At 33.0% G+C, this 16,227-nt stretch overlaps 1 protein-coding gene across 1 annotated transcript in view; it reads right to left on the bottom strand.

Moving 5' to 3' along the window:
* The window catches only part of LOC139520972 (uncharacterized), a 100,384-nt gene that overhangs the window by 22,493 nt on the left and 61,664 nt on the right, over positions 1 to 16,227 (bottom strand). Inside the window, exons 64-80 of the mRNA XM_071314090.1 lie at positions 15,141 to 15,276; positions 14,720 to 14,810; positions 14,131 to 14,349; positions 13,510 to 13,788; positions 12,897 to 13,133; positions 12,032 to 12,433; positions 11,166 to 11,527; positions 10,786 to 10,894; positions 10,145 to 10,381; positions 9,710 to 9,934; positions 8,898 to 9,131; positions 3,698 to 4,113; positions 3,236 to 3,344; positions 2,628 to 2,909; positions 1,537 to 1,908; positions 1,043 to 1,294; positions 54 to 679 (exon numbers count right to left, since the gene is read on the bottom strand). Of these exons, the coding sequence (XP_071170191.1) occupies positions 54 to 679; positions 1,043 to 1,294; positions 1,537 to 1,908; positions 2,628 to 2,909; positions 3,236 to 3,344; positions 3,698 to 4,113; positions 8,898 to 9,131; positions 9,710 to 9,934; positions 10,145 to 10,381; positions 10,786 to 10,894; positions 11,166 to 11,527; positions 12,032 to 12,433; positions 12,897 to 13,133; positions 13,510 to 13,788; positions 14,131 to 14,349; positions 14,720 to 14,810; positions 15,141 to 15,276 (4,588 nt within the window). The remainder of the gene's footprint in view (positions 1 to 53; positions 680 to 1,042; positions 1,295 to 1,536; positions 1,909 to 2,627; positions 2,910 to 3,235; positions 3,345 to 3,697; positions 4,114 to 8,897; positions 9,132 to 9,709; positions 9,935 to 10,144; positions 10,382 to 10,785; positions 10,895 to 11,165; positions 11,528 to 12,031; positions 12,434 to 12,896; positions 13,134 to 13,509; positions 13,789 to 14,130; positions 14,350 to 14,719; positions 14,811 to 15,140; positions 15,277 to 16,227) is intronic.

The following is a 16,227-nucleotide window of genomic DNA, read 5'->3' as shown; positions in this document are numbered from 1 at the left end:
TACTTGACCTAAAATGGCTATTTCACACCTACGTTTTTGTCATCACTACTTACCTTCCATCAAGTATAGAACAGAAACTCTGCTACACATGCCACTGACCATATTGTAAAACATTCCCATGGTTTCATTCAACACATGTACAACCTCTGGTGACAAACCAGCCTCGTCACCCTTGTCCATTAAACATGACCAAGCCTCGTTAAAGGAAACACACTGTAACATCTTGACTTTAGTGTACATAGCCATTGGATCATCCATCTCTGACAAACTAGCAAGACTTTCAATGTGACTCTTCATCAATTGAAGCGTTTTATTGTCTGCATATTTGGACAGTGTGCTGAAGTTAAAGAAAGCTTCTGCCATTGTTTTCTCATCAATGGACATCATTCTAGTAGCATTGTCCATCATTTCACCCATATTTTCTTTGTTCATCATCATGTCAGCAATTCTCAAGGTCATCTGCTCCTTCTTCTTTGCCATTGCAGCCATTGTAAGGTCACCATGGATAATGCCCATAGCTGTGATTTGATATTTGTGTAGACATGTTTCAGCACTTGGACTACAGTCTATATGTCTTGATTTTAAGTGTTCGTCGATCATTTGTGGGAATGTACTCTGAGAGAAAATAGAACATTGTTTTGTATGTTCCATGGAACAATACTTGGCAACTTCACTAGATCTGCAAAGAAAAATAATTGTGCATGAATGAATTTGACTATTTCTAAACAAAACTATATCATTTAACCAGCTTTCCAAATGTTAATTATTCTATACATTACCATAGGGATTTCTGAATTATTTTTGTGTTCTTAGGATATCATCCATACCATATGTTCCTTTTTTTCATTTCAAATATATAGCTGCTTGATTGCTTTGGTGACTGATTACACACATAATAAATCAAATATTTATCCATTTTTCCATACATATGTTAAACATTATATAAAGTCTAGCAGAAAAGTTTACATTTGTAGATCAATTTCTTCAAGATTGCAATATCAATGCCTTATGAGTTTTCTCCCTTATTTATCTGTCTACTTACAAACATAATTCTTCCCCTCCTATTTGTGTGTTATTGAAGTGTTGCTGGAACCTCCAGTAACAGACACCAGCTTTCTCAAAGGCACAATTATCTGGTTCCCTGCAGGGTGTCATGACAACATTGGGACACTTCATGTAGACTTGTTGTATGGTCATGTTACTGATAGCATGGGCTAACATGGCAGCTGATGGATTCATCTTCATACAATCTTTTGTACTCTCATGTACACACTTCATGGTCTTCACATAGGTTCTACAAAATTAATAAAAACAAAAATGTTTTATCACATGGATAGTGGAAACAAGATCAATGGTAGTCAGCTTAGGTATGATAATCTTGGTAAAATTTAAATCTTAGATAATCTTACTAGAAAAATAAGTTTGAGCTTGACATAAAGGCATTGGCTAACATACAACAAATGTTGGGGGATATTTTGGAGAATGTGTCTGGGTCGAGGGACATCTGAGAGAATGTTTTCAAGCATGTTAACGTACCTATGGAATCTGCTACAATCTAAGAATGGACCAAGTAATTCATAATACATCATTCCAACGCATTCCATGGCTCTGTCTAATGAACACATTGAATGGTCGTCTTCCATTTCCATCATGTGAGTATCTTTGTCATCTGCTTTAGTGGTGTCTTTCTCTTTCATCTCATCCTTTCTGTCATCATCCATTTCCTTATCTTCACTCATGCACTTTGGAAGGTCAACTGATGTTACCTTTGTTACAGATGGGCAGTATTTGAAAAGGTCGTAACCAAGACAAACAGAGGTTGCTACACTCTGTTTTACATGTGAAGCCACTTCTGAACTGCAGGCAAATGTAAAACGCTGTGTACAGTGCAAAGTTTCATCGAATATTCTGAAAATAAACAACCATAATTGTTAGGATACATATGTTTTGATTAATGTAAATTTAGACATTTTTGCGATGGAATAAGCATCACATTAAAAAAATTATTATTAGAGTTTGCATGCAGCCTTTACTAATTTTGCATTCAATAATCTCAAATGGTTGTCCAGTCTTCAAAATTGCAACACTTATTTTAAGCGAACCAAAATTACTGTATTTGATAATTAAATGGAAAACTGTGTTGCAAGTTTAAAGCAATATGAACGAAAGTAAAGTAGCAGAACTTATATTTTGACACTGTTGAATTTCAAAATAGAAATAATTATCTTCCAAATTTGTCATGGTTTAAACATAAGCAATACAAGGAATTTCCTAGTAGTTTCTTTTGTTGTTATTCCAAACTCTATTACAATTAATGATTTGATGCCATTCCTCTTCCAAATCTGACAACCTTGTTCATGACTGAAATACATCACTTTAAACCAAAATGAAAGATGCAGTTCCATCAATTATTCTTCAAACAATATTTTTAAAACTATTCAGGTGTTTGAAATAACTTTAATGATTTACAACAAGATATTTCAAGTTTCACTACTCATGTTTGAGCTCTGTGACAACTTATATATACATTATTTGTTTATTTTAGTGCCACACATTTGTGCAAACTTGTTCCACGTTTTACCTTTGCGCATTCCTGCAAAGAATCTCACACCTAATGTTGTTTTTACCTGCAGAGTTCCTCATGCATTTTTTCATCAACCATGTCTGTGGAATTCATAGTGGAATTCATTCCTCTAGGTGACATCTCAGCCATCATGGCAATTCTCTCATTCATGTATGTCCCACAAAACATTGCATCTTCAGGGGAACATATCCAAAGTTCATCTGAACAGACACCAGAAAACATTCTGACATAGTCCTGAATAGCATGTGCTGATCTGACAGCATTACTTGTAGTATTTGCACAACCCATTAATGTAGGTGCACAGTTTACCATTGGACTGTTGGACCTGAAAAATAAATAGTCAACTCAATATTTAAATATGGTTTTTTTTATATCTAGAAAATTATCTTGATATTAAATTAAGGAACTCACCCAAAAAAAAGTCTTTTATGAAATTAAAGATAAAGACAATATTGGAAAAAGAAATACAATAGTGTACTAGTTTTGTTGTTGTTTCAATTACCACTATAAACGAAAATAAATTACTTTTTTCACAATGTTTTGATCCAAGATTTTCAACTATTCTAAAGTTATGAAATGAACACCGGAAAGCATTAAATGTAAACTGTACATTTTCAGAGCAATACTGACTGACCAGGAGAATATACTTACTTTGAACAGAGAGCTTTCTTATCTGAAATGGTCATTACACTGGACAGCATAAGATGTAAGTTAGACATGGTCAAGCACTGACCAGCCATGTTCCTGTCACATTTATCAGCTGCAAATAGATATAATATGATTTTATTACACAAGTATATCAGAGAGTTTTTGTATTATAATATCATCACTAATAATTTAGCAAATAATTTTAGTTTTTCATGTGCACATATGCAATTTTAAAATATTTCTAAATGACAATTAATTGGTATACATTATTACTAAATGTATCCCAATGTTCTTTAAAAATAATTTAAAAATTTCACATTAAATAAAACCATTGTTTTTTTTCCAAATAAAAATCCTATCTTTGAAAACTTACTAAAATGAATGTTTTGGTAACAAATTAAAAGAAATAATTTTCTTTGAAACTGCTGTAAATCAAAGATGTTACCGTGACTACGTGATTATTACCTGGGTCAGCGACATCTGCTTCATCCATTATTGGTAGAGCACAGAATCTCATCATGAACTCAACAGTGGTGTTAAATGCTTGACCAGCAAATATTCCAGCCCAGGCAGCTTCATCTGCAGTCACACCAGTACCCATGCAGGTAAGGAACTCCCAGAATGCATCACAACCATTTGTGAAGGGCATGTCTGACATCATAGCAACTGGTGAACCTTTCACATACTTGTCTACACATTGGTAAATACGGTTGAAATCAGTTACATCTCCAGCATAAGCAGGAACTGTTGGGGTAATCGCAGTGCATAGTGGGTATTTTGTTCTCTGGTAGAAATCCAGAGTTGCCTTGCCCATCATGAACTGTAGATTACTGCATCCTCTTGTGTGTTGTTCAAAGCATGTTTTTATATTAGCCATATGACTACAAAATAGAGTTAGATTATGTAATTGGTTTAATTCAAGAAAACAAAACTTAAAATAGTCAATAAAAATATTGGACAAATATAAAATTAGAGATTCACTTGTTGTCGAGTTGCGAGTTGCGAGTTAAGAAAATCGAGTTGCAAGTTAAGAAAGTCGAGTTGCGAGTTACGAAAGTCGAGTTGCGAGTTACAAAAGTCGAGTTGCGAGTTACGAAAGTCGAGTTGCGAGTTACGAAAGTCGAGTTGCGAGTTACGAAAGTCGAGTTGCGAGTTACAAAAGTCGAGTTGCGAGTTACAAAAGTCGAGTTGCGAGTTAGGAAAGTCGAGTTGCGAGTTAGGAAAGTCGAGTTGCGAGTTAGGAAAGTCGAGTTGCGAGTTACAAAAGTCGAGTTGCGAGTTACGAAAGTCGAGTTGCGAGTAACGAAAGTCGAGTTGCGAGTTACAAAAGTCGAGTTGCGAGTTAAGAAAGTCGAGTTGCGAGTTACAAAAGTCGAGTTGCGAGTAACGAAAGTCGAGTTGCGAGTTACAAAAGTCGAGTTGCGAGTTAAGAAAGTCGAGTTGCGAGTTACAAAAGTCGAGTTGCGAGTTGAGAAAGTCGAGTTGCGAGTTACAAAAGTCGAATTGCATAAAAATGAGGAAACTAAAATATTTTAATTTTTGGTGTACATAGTGTTGTTGATTATTTTTGTGGTTTTGACTTTATCTGAGTCGCTTGTAAAAATAAAATGGACTAGATAATAACTACGTATAGTATTTTCTGTAGAAGCAGATAGCCTTTTGAAATACAGATGAGAAGATGGCTTGCAGTTTAATTATTTTTAAATTTCATACATAGCACCGTCGTATTAAACGTAAAGGGAGATAGCAACTAAACTATAGTTCATATATGTAAAACACCCCTTCTGCAGATTTCGTTTAAAGTGGGCTTTGGGGCAGCTGCAGAGCCGGGCAATATTCGTTAGGGACCGCAAAATTTAGTGACACTCAAAATTGAGGATGTTAAAATTATATATGTCTTATACATTGGCTAGAGATGAAGGGGATATGATGGGCGTGAATAAAACCAGTTTAAACCCGCCGCATTTTTGTGTCTGACCTATGTCAGGAACCTTTAGCCTTTGTTGCTCTTGTATATGTTTTAATTTTGGTTCATCTTTATATTTAGCAGCATAGAATGGCGTCTATATTCTTGATCTATCTAATATTGTGTTTCGCGGCTCAGGGCTCCCTCTAGGTGAGTGATTTTTCGCTGTGTTGTAGACCCAATGACCTTTGGTTGAATTGTATATTTTGATTTGGTTGCTGTCTCTTTGACTCATTCCCCGTTTTTATTCTTTATTTTATAAATGCAGCTGTCAAAGATACTATTGTAAAAACTACATTTGCGCCATTTTACAGGTAAGATTTAATTGGAAAGTATAAAATGATTATTGCTACATCGTGATTTCATAAGTATTTTTTTTTAAAGTATTGGGTAACTTATTAAACTGAGTCACTTAGGTTTAAACTTGAGTTATATAGTGTTCACATGTTTGATATTGTCAATTATAAGTTATTTTTAACTTAATTAAAACCGGCAAAATAGCAAAACTCTATATAAATCGCTATTCTGCTGGAGCTGGTAAAATAGCCCCGAAGGGAGCCGACAAAACAGCCACTGCCATATTTTATACGTTGAAACGAAATATTATTCTAAATAAGTCACATACATTTAATTCAAGACAGGACCTGAACTATAAAATCATAACAAATATCATTGTTAAGTAACATATATTCATTTACATTTCGTTTAACATCTAGACTTGTAATAACAGGGGCGGATGCAGGAATTTTCGAAAGGGGGGGTGCTAACCCAGGGCAAAGGGGGGGGGGGGGGGGGGGGGTGCAGGGGGGTGCAAAACATATGTCCCGATACAAATGCATTGATCGGCAAAAATAAAGGGGGGGTGCGCACCCCCGGAACCCCCCCCCCCCTGGATCCGCCACTGTAATAATATACAAATGTAGTTCCCTAAATATTTATGTAAAGACACATTCTCAAATATACATAACAAATCAAATTTTTGTCTCATTTGAGAAATATGAAAAATTAGCAAAAATACTGAAAAATATCTCCTTGAAAAACATCTCCCTAAAGATCATCTTTGTACATGCTGGACAACTTGTAATGAAATGTTCATCTTCAACTACATTTCTTACAAATCCTTTAAAATGGTCTCTTGCTATATACAAAGTTTTATATCTTGTCTCTTTCTATTTTGAGATCGTGGGCACTGATTCTGATTTTACATATGACGACACTTCATCAAAAAATTGTTTAAAGATTCATGTAGATACATTTCTTTAGAAAAACAAGTTTTTAATTTGAAATAAAAATCTAATTTACTACTCTTTGTATCTATTCTTTTTGTGTTCCAAAATTTTACCAAACTATAACAAAGTTTTTGCTTAACTGACTTGATAACAAAGTCACGCTTTACTTCCAAATTATGAATATTTCAGCTTTTTGAAAAAAATAATGTATGTGTATGGATGAATTAAAGCATTCAATATTATCAGTGAACATGTTTTTGTTACACATAAAGGTATCATATAATAAACCATCTTTCATATTGTTTTTTTTTTTAATTCTAAACCGATTTTTCATAATTGATAATACAACTGAAAAATATAAAGGGAATATATCAAGCTCTCCTAGCACAGCTATAAAGTTAGAAGACTATTTGTTTAACCTAAAATATATTTCATATATTTTAAATTGGATTCATCTAAAAAAAAATCGTTCATAGGTAAAGGTGCTGTCAAAAATAGTCACTTTCTTTCTGGCATGCTGCAGAGATAGTTTTGAACATTCCTGTAATTTCACTGCCATTCATTAAAATAGGTTTTATTGTATGGTCATATATATATATATATATATGTTATAGAGTAAAATTACTTGGATTGTAAGATGATGAAGTTCGCAATTTGAATATTGCTTATAGTGATTTTTTGTATAACTCTCCCTTTCCATGCTTAAAAAGTCAATATACATTTTAAACCTAGATACTTGTAATTGTAAACACATTCTATTATATCTTTTTCGCAATACAAATATTCTTTTAAAAGTTTTCCAGGTTTGTTAAACATATTAACTTTGGTTTTAGATAGATTCACCTCTAAACAACATTTTAAAGTACAGGATAAACTATCAATTCGTTTTTTGAAAGACTTGCCTTGGAACTAGACAAAAAATAACAAGATCCTCTGCATACATGAGGCTGTCAATTCTGCGGTCATTTATATCAACAGCATCTGGGGTTTCATTAAATGCTTCCGGTAAAATTCATTTATAAAAATCTTGAAAAGGTTGGGATTCAAAATATCCCCTTAGTTTACACCAATTTGGGAATACAAATTAGAAGTAAGCACATTGTCTATTTTAGCACATAATTCCCTTTTATTGTACATATCTCTCACGATTGCATGGAAATTACTACCTATGTTTGGCGGCAAAAACACACGTTTTTCAAAACGATGGATGGAATAATGAAAACGGAAAAGATCGATCTTCAATCGGTCTAAAAAAGTCTACTTCCAGATATCGATGTAGTTTTAAAAAGATCAATCTTATTTGAATCGATCTTTTTTCAAGTGTAAATGCTTAGATCGATCGCTTTTTTCAGGTGAATGTTCGGCATGTTTAAAAATGATGGATGGAATACGAAAAGTGAACATAGATTCGGCTATTTTTTTATTATCTTCTAAATCAATAAGTTCTATTTGTTTGCTGCAAATCCTCATCTTCAAACGCATTGGCCGTTCGTTATTTAGCGATGGTCTACACACATATTTTCTCAATGATTTTGCAATGTGTTATAGTTCGCGCGAGGTGAAGAATTTCCTTTACTATTCTATTTTAAGAATTATTTGTTTACGAAAGGTAATTTATAAATTTAGGGTCAGATCGGTTCTTTTTATGTTCGGTAGTGTAAACGTATTGGATTATAAAATAAGATCGATCTCGTCCATTAAGGATACATTATTTTTTTTAAATGCTTCCAAAACTAAACTTATATTAGACTCTTATAAATAAGTATCACATATAACTGTTTCAAATCCCACAATCACGGGAATAACTAAGTTCGGGTACATGCATGTTTTGTTTATCAAATGTGAATCAAACCTGAAAATTCGGGGTAAACAATATTTTTGTAACTCGCAACTCGACTTTTATAACTCGCAACTCGACTTTTGTAACTCGCAACTCGACTTTTGTAACTCGCAACTCGACTTTCCTAACTCGCAATTCGACTTTTGTAACTCGCAACTCGACTTTTGTAACTCGCAACTCGACTTTCGTAACTCGCAACTCGACTTTCGTAACTCGCAACTCGACTTTCGTAACTCGCAACTCGACTTTCCTAACTCGCAACTCGACTTTTGTAACTCGCAACTCGACTTTTTTAACTCGCAACTCGACTTTCTTAACTCGCAACTTGCAACTCGACGATAAGAAACCCTCATAAAATTATGGAAGCAGCCATCACACTCAAGTCAAATTAAATATATAAATTAAACTCAAGCATAAAGAATTACTGCATGCACTTATTGTTCAAATGATGTTAAAATAGACAGGAATGCAGGTTTAAAATTCATCAAACAAATTCAGTAACATTTTATTTTTCATATTGAGTACCAAATATTTAGTTGGTAAAAAACACAAAATGTTCAATTAAAACTAAAACCTGAATTTATCTTGGTCAGATCAACTATAAATAAATCAATAAAATTTGCCACTAACCTGCAATCAGAGCTGTCATATCTCAAGGAGCAGTTGTAAGCTTCAGTCAGTGAACAGGTTGGAGGTGCGGAGCAGGATCCCTTGGAGTAAGCCTCTGCTACAATATCTTTCTCTGGACACACCTTTAATACGTTCATCCAAGTCATCTCCATAAAACCTGTAATCTGCTTCATTTCATAGGCAGAACAGTTGTAGGAATTTCTATTGACACACTCAGTTGTGGTTCTCACATCACTAAAACAAACCATGACAAAATTATTAATAAATACAAACATGAACACACATATATCACATCACTAAAACAAACCATGACAAAATTTTTAATACATACAAACATGGACACACATATATCACATCATTATAACAGACAAAGACATAATTATTAATGAACAAATCATGAACACACATATTTTTCTTTACTGCTGACTCTCTGTTAAGCTCATATGCAGATCAGCTGTGAAAATTTACAACCACAATCAAGTAACTTCCTGATCTGTCAATGTGTATTTGTACCACCTAATAAAAGTTCTACTCGAAACTTTGTTACAAACAATGTCATAATATCTAAATTCATCATATAAAGTACAAATATAACAATAAGCCAGACAAACAATAGTAGAAATTGAATATACCCTTTATTTTTCTGATGGCAGGTTTTAAAATTCAACAGGGAGGGTTTTATAATAGATTTTTTTCTATTGACATGTATAAACTCCTGACATTTAAAATGAGGACAATAAAATGGTCTTCAGCAGAGAAGTTCTTATATTCAGAATTTACTTTTGGCCTTGACCTCTATCAAGGTTACCTACCTGCAAGATTCCCATGCATCAACACACATATGAACATCCTTGACACTACACTTAGCTCCAACCATAGAAGTTGAGTCACCACATGCCACCAAAGAGGTCAGTAGGGGGCACCTGTTTCCAACAATTGTCTGGATATAGGACAATAGTCCGTTAAAGTAAGTCTTTTCTCCATCAGAGCAGTGCTCGGTAGAGTGATGTACACATGTAACAGCTCTTGACAGATGCCTACAACAAGAAAACAGTGGATTAGCATGTTATGACAATGAATAAGGCTACAGTGTTGTGTTGTTACATACAATAACATGATGCTTATATTCTGGTGTTGCTTAATAAAGAAAGCAAAAGTATTGCATTATATATCATTATCTCCCCATTTAGTAAAAGGAATTTGAAAATTATGTATCAATGATTGTAACCCAATTTGACTATACATACCAGCAGAGCTGATAGTCTGGGGTAGCCTGTGATGAAAGCCATGGCATGGCAGAAGCTACACAATATCCTGCATTTTCAAGTTGACATGTTGTTGGTTTGGTGATGTTCATAACAGGGTTGTGACAGACAGGATTGGTCATTTTTAGTCCTTCTATAATACTATAATATACCATTCTGTGGTCCTCAGAACATTGGTCAATCTTATCTTTCAAAGTGGCATTCAGATTGTCCATTATTCTGTTAATATAATAAAAACAATAACTATAAACATTTATCCTATTTTCCTTTGATAAACATGTAGTACTTTTTATGAAGTTGTATATATTTCAATAATTGCAGTTTTTATGGGTAAAACAAATATAACAGATTTAAAAGTATTTATCGTTTTGCATTTAAACTTACTCAATCTTACTGGAATGTGAAGATTTATCCTTTCTATTTACTTGCATGTCACTTTTACAGATGTTATTTAGACAACCCTAGTCAATTAAGATTAGGGGTGAGTGCAGGGTTCAAATCACAACCTGAGTGTTGAAATGCTAGAGATGCACAGTTGATGAAATACTTAAGACTTTTTGGCCACGAAGACCCTTTGTAGTACATTAGGATAGTTGGTTACATTAGTCATACTATATACTTACAAACACATTATAGCGTAGGTATCCTTAGTCTTGAATGGTCCAGAGAGAGCGTAAGAAGCAACATTAGACAAATAAGCAGCAATGTACCATGTGTCACACTGGTCACCTTCTGTAATATAAAAACATTTCAAATCTAAATTGACCATTATTTTTTTGTTTCAAATCAAAAAGGATTAAAATAATTTAACTAGTGTTTGTTATTCCTACATATCTTTATTTGAGGAAACTTTTGATTTAATTCTGTTACCTACATGTTTTGGGAAAAACAGTTAAGGGAGAATTGAGTTATAAAAATAATTAACAAATTGAAGAGCAAGGTTATAAGGAGGAAATAGATAGATAATACAAAAACATCTTCATTCCTCTATATTAATTCCTACCTTTCTGAAGATGTCCGAGGAGTTCTTTCCACTGACCATCAGAAATCATGGACATATCCATCATTGTTGTATTTTCATTGTAACCAAGAGTTCCCATAATGGTCTGACTAATGTCTACCATTTTATCCATATAGTTATGGCATACTCCTTCCATGTACCCAGCAAACTGGTCTTTCATAGACATAGCAAACATCATGGGAACAGTTTGACCTTCAGATTTACTCAGACATTTTACAAATTGATGGAGACTTTCACAATAAATAGCATCAAACATGGATGGGAATGCCATGGCAACTGTTGCTTGTGTCTCAAACTGTAAAGCACACATAGTTATCTCCCCTGTGTCGTCCTGGATACCCATTCTGTAAATATTCAATGTTATTGATTGTTGTTTGCTTAACACCACCTTAGCACATAATACACAAGAGTGAATGTTTAATAGAAGTTCATTTTTAAAATATTATTACTTGTACAATTTCTAACAGATGATGTCATAAACCTCTTAAATAACATTACATGCACTCATGAATCAGGAACAGAATAACTAAAGTTGCTGTGGCATTACAAGAGATCAAGACTTAAGATAGAAACTAAATAAAAGAAATAAAAAAAATTCTGACTTCTGTTAGTTTATCCGTCTTAGTTCCAATATTAAAAGTAACACACTGTATCATAGTTAAAAGAGCATTTTTTAAATCATAAAAGAATGACTAATTTTTAATTGAATATCACAAGTAATCCTTGAAAAAGCTTGAAAACGTTTCAAAAACACAAATCTTTTTGATCAACTAATTTCACAACCTATAGCTATTAAAGCCATGTTATCCTCTGATATTTTCACAAAATAGCTGTCACACTATGCCTACCTTTTCTCAGTCAATTCTTTGAAGAGTGTCTTAGATTTCATGTATATGTTACTGCTCATGTTACTTAAAGGTCCCATTGCACCAGTAACATTCAAACGTAATGTCAACAGTTTTTGAAACATACTGGACACGGCCATCTCACTGGTTGGTTCTTCCACATTCATAATCATTGACCTTGTCATTACTAAGGCTGCCATTCTAGCCATGGCATGATCTACACGTGTTGCCCTGTTTGTCATCAGTACTTCAGTTACTGAATGGTTTCCACAACCCATTAGGTATTCTGTTACTGCAAAGTGTATTGAGTTGTAGACTGGTAAATTTTGCATGTGAGAGCAGCCTGTTGTCAGATCAGAGATACAGTTCACCATTGTTTGCCTTTTCTTATCATCTTCTAAAGCACTATAGTTAGAAAAAAAAAAGAAAAAGTTGATTAAAACAATACAAAACAAGATTAGTAACATAAAATTGTTTAACTCAACGTTATCAGAATTCTTTCAGATAGTTGTCCTTTTGGAGACTAAATCCTTATTTCTTAAAAGTACTTTAAAAATATACAACCTTACAGGCCTGTAGCCAGGAATTTTCAAGCGGAGTCTATTTGAACTAGACTTTAACAGTCACAATTCGAACAGAACATGGACTTTAACAGTGCTTATTTGTTTTCAAGGGGGGTCCGAACCCACCCCTTTCCCATATAAAATAAATAAGACATAATAACATTGTTTTTTCATAAATAAGACAAAATAACAAATCAAAAGATAAAACAACAGAAACATTTGAAAATCTACTCATGTATATTACGCAGACAATCAGTGACCAAATAATGTGATACATTTAACTCATGCCAAAGTGTACTACTAACCTGCACCCATCATCTGTGAGTGGTTGAATACACATGGTATACACAAGAGCTGGCTGACATACAGAGGGTTTCTTCAGCTCTGGATAACAAATGTCTAAATTCATCTGTAGAATAGGACAATGGCTAATAGCATAGCCAACATTGTCTTTGAATGCATTGAAGACTTCAGACACATCATCAGTGGCTTTACATCCGGCTGTGGCCTCACCCATACATACCAATAATTCTGTCATTTTCCTGTCAACAGAATTATACATTATTGTAAAGAAGAAAAATATATCTAAAATAAGATGAAAAATGTAAAAGAAATTGCATCATACTGTTTCTCATTCATATTTATCATCCAGTTTGTTGACTAAACAAGTGTTAGTTATTAGAGTTACATGTTACCAATCATGTTCACTTAAATAATAATAAAGACTTTTTATTAAACATTCAGTATTTCTATTGTTCTTATATCAAAATAAATAAAAAGATTGGTATCAGTTTGAAAGATAAATGGTTTTAAATTTATCATATTGTTTGTAAAATATTGTAAAAGTAAATTACAAATATGTGCAAAAGTAATTATTACAAGGTTTTATTAACAATGACCTTCTTGACCTTGACTTACCAGCATAGATTTGTGTTTTCCATGTCAGTCATCATGTCCTTCACATGACCCATGACCTTGTATTTAGTGAAACATTGTAGTGCAGCAGTTTTATTACAAACAGTAGAGGTGACGTTCTCACAGAAGATCTTTCTGCTTGGCATCACACCTGGACAATAGTCTGGCCCAATAGTCTGCATGATAGATTTAATTCCTTTAAAGGCAGCTGCTTTTTCATAGTCTGAACACATTTTGTGTTCTACAGCCTTGTCTAACATATGGAAAGTATCGTTCAGTTGGCTGGAAAACAAATATTTAAAATTCTTTTACATTTGTAAGAAACAATTATAATTAAAATTGCTTTAGTAACAGATTAGTAAAGATTTAATTGAAAATCAAGATTTTCTTATAACTACGATCTAGTAGTTACTGTATATGTTTTTATCACCTTAATTAAAGAAGACATGCATTTTAAATTAAATATAGATGTATTGAAATACAAGAGAAACCATTTCCTTATTATATATATGAAACTACTCATTTTACAAAGCAATTATTGACAAATTTCATGTTAAATTTAATTAATATATTGACCTGCAAACAAAAGTCATGATTAATTTTGGTATAGATATAATGACTGACCTGCAAACACCCATACGATCTGCAGCAGGGTCCATAACAGTCATTCCTAATCCTATAATACTTCTACTACCACACTCGTATCCTGCTTTATCTCCTGAGCATTGGCTCTCATACAGACCATGTTTGAGCATGGGAACCAGATCTGCCATCATACGGGTATTTGACATACTACATGTTGATGTGTGTTTCTCAATGCAGGCAAACTTGGAATAGATCATTCTGTTAACAAAAAGTAATAAGTCATGGGTACCAGTTGAAGTTTTAAGGTGGGAACTATTGAACAACTTGTCAAACTAAGTTTCTCAATTCAGATTTATCAATTTGTTCATAAAAATAAATAATAAGTTTTGATTATCTTTTTCATATTGTAATGGGAAAAAGAATCAACTTTCTGTGAATGACATTTTTCAGATTTAAATATTTTGCCATAAAATTCAGCTTAACCAAATATATCCAACATAATTTTTTTGAACTTTTAAAGTTATGCAATACTGGTATACAATAAATATTCCTTGAACATGACAACTCAACAGCAATAACAAGATACAGCATTAATACCAAGGGCATCAAAGGTCAATACAATTGTTACCTTTCATCAAGTGGACCTTCTGCAGCAATAATAGGCACCATTCCTGCTAGACACATCAAAGCAGCCATAGGTTTGCAATTCATATCTTTTTCTAAACAATATAAAATATTTCATTTTTTATCAATGGCTATGGAAGTCAAAAAGTCAACTAATAGTTCCTTATAAAGTTTGTGCTATGTATGCATATTTTTGAAGACTTTTTATATTGAAATGTTAATAATGACCTAAGTCTTTTGTTACAAAATTCTATATAACAAAACACACTACTATTTTGTGCAAATGCTATAACTATACCCAGTTAAGAATGTGTGGGGCACCAGTCTTTTCTACATATTATATATTCATTTTTAATTTTTTAACGTAGTGCTAGCAATAAAGTGTGAAGACTTGTTTACATTTGAAGACCTAATCATAAACTAACCTTCTTCTACCATGTATTTGTGTTTATTACACATAGATCCCTGACAGAATTTCCAATCTTCTCCAAATGTATAACCATACAATGGGTACATACAGCCCTTGTGAACTTTGTCATCCTTCAGTAAAGTGAAACATCCCTGAAAACAAATGACACAATAGATATAAAAAAAGATCAAAATTTAAAAAAAAACTATTATAAATGAATTGATTGCTTTTTTGGTTAATTTTCTTAAGCTTCAGTTTTCCAACAAGTCGTGTTTGATAATTTAACAATCATACACTGCTGTTTCATTACTAATTACAATTCTTATCTTTAATCCACAAAAGGAGTAGGTCCAGTAAGACCCCTTTTTGGCCCCAAAATATAGCAGTTTTACAAAATTGTTAAAATGTAAACTTTTAGTTTTTAATTGGACAGTAGAATGCTTCTGCTATATAAATATGGGCTGTTTTTGACAATGCAATGCACACATATCGGGTACTAGCATGATAAAGTCATGCTAAATTACTGAAATCTTCACAATTCTTGCATTTTAGTTAAATTTTAGACGGTTTTCGTGTAAAACGAAAGTGGCCGCATTCATGTTCATCCTTAATATTAAAATGTAAGTTGTATTTTATGATAATACATAACATATATAAAGGTTGAGGATGAACATGGATGCGGCCACTTTCATTTTTGAGAAAAACAATCTGAAAAGTGACATGTTTTGAAATATTTGGTAGATTTTTCATATTTCAGCTTGAATCGGTGTGTTTTTTATGATTAAATCAGTTAAAATCTTATACATAAACTAATTGATTCAAATAAAATAGACACTTAAGTGTTTAAAAAGTGGTAAAAATCTTTCGTCAGATGAACCTGAAATTTGAGGCCAAAATCTGTCCTTACCGAACCTACTCCTTTATTCATCCCAAAAAAAAATGAATCCATGCACATATGATTCTGTTTCTGATGTCCAAGCATGTTCCCAAAATATTTGACATCATTATTAGTATAGTAATTTGTTAATGTTTTGTATTAAAAGCTTTACCAAAGTCATTAATGTTTGTCCTGACATTTTGTTCATCTTGATCGCATGGACTTT

Source organism: Mytilus edulis, chromosome 4, assembly GCF_963676685.1.
Source record: "Mytilus edulis chromosome 4, xbMytEdul2.2, whole genome shotgun sequence".
In the NCBI taxonomy this organism is placed as follows: Eukaryota; Metazoa; Mollusca; class Bivalvia; order Mytilida; family Mytilidae; genus Mytilus; species Mytilus edulis.
This window is presented reverse-complemented; position numbering and strand designations above follow the sequence as displayed.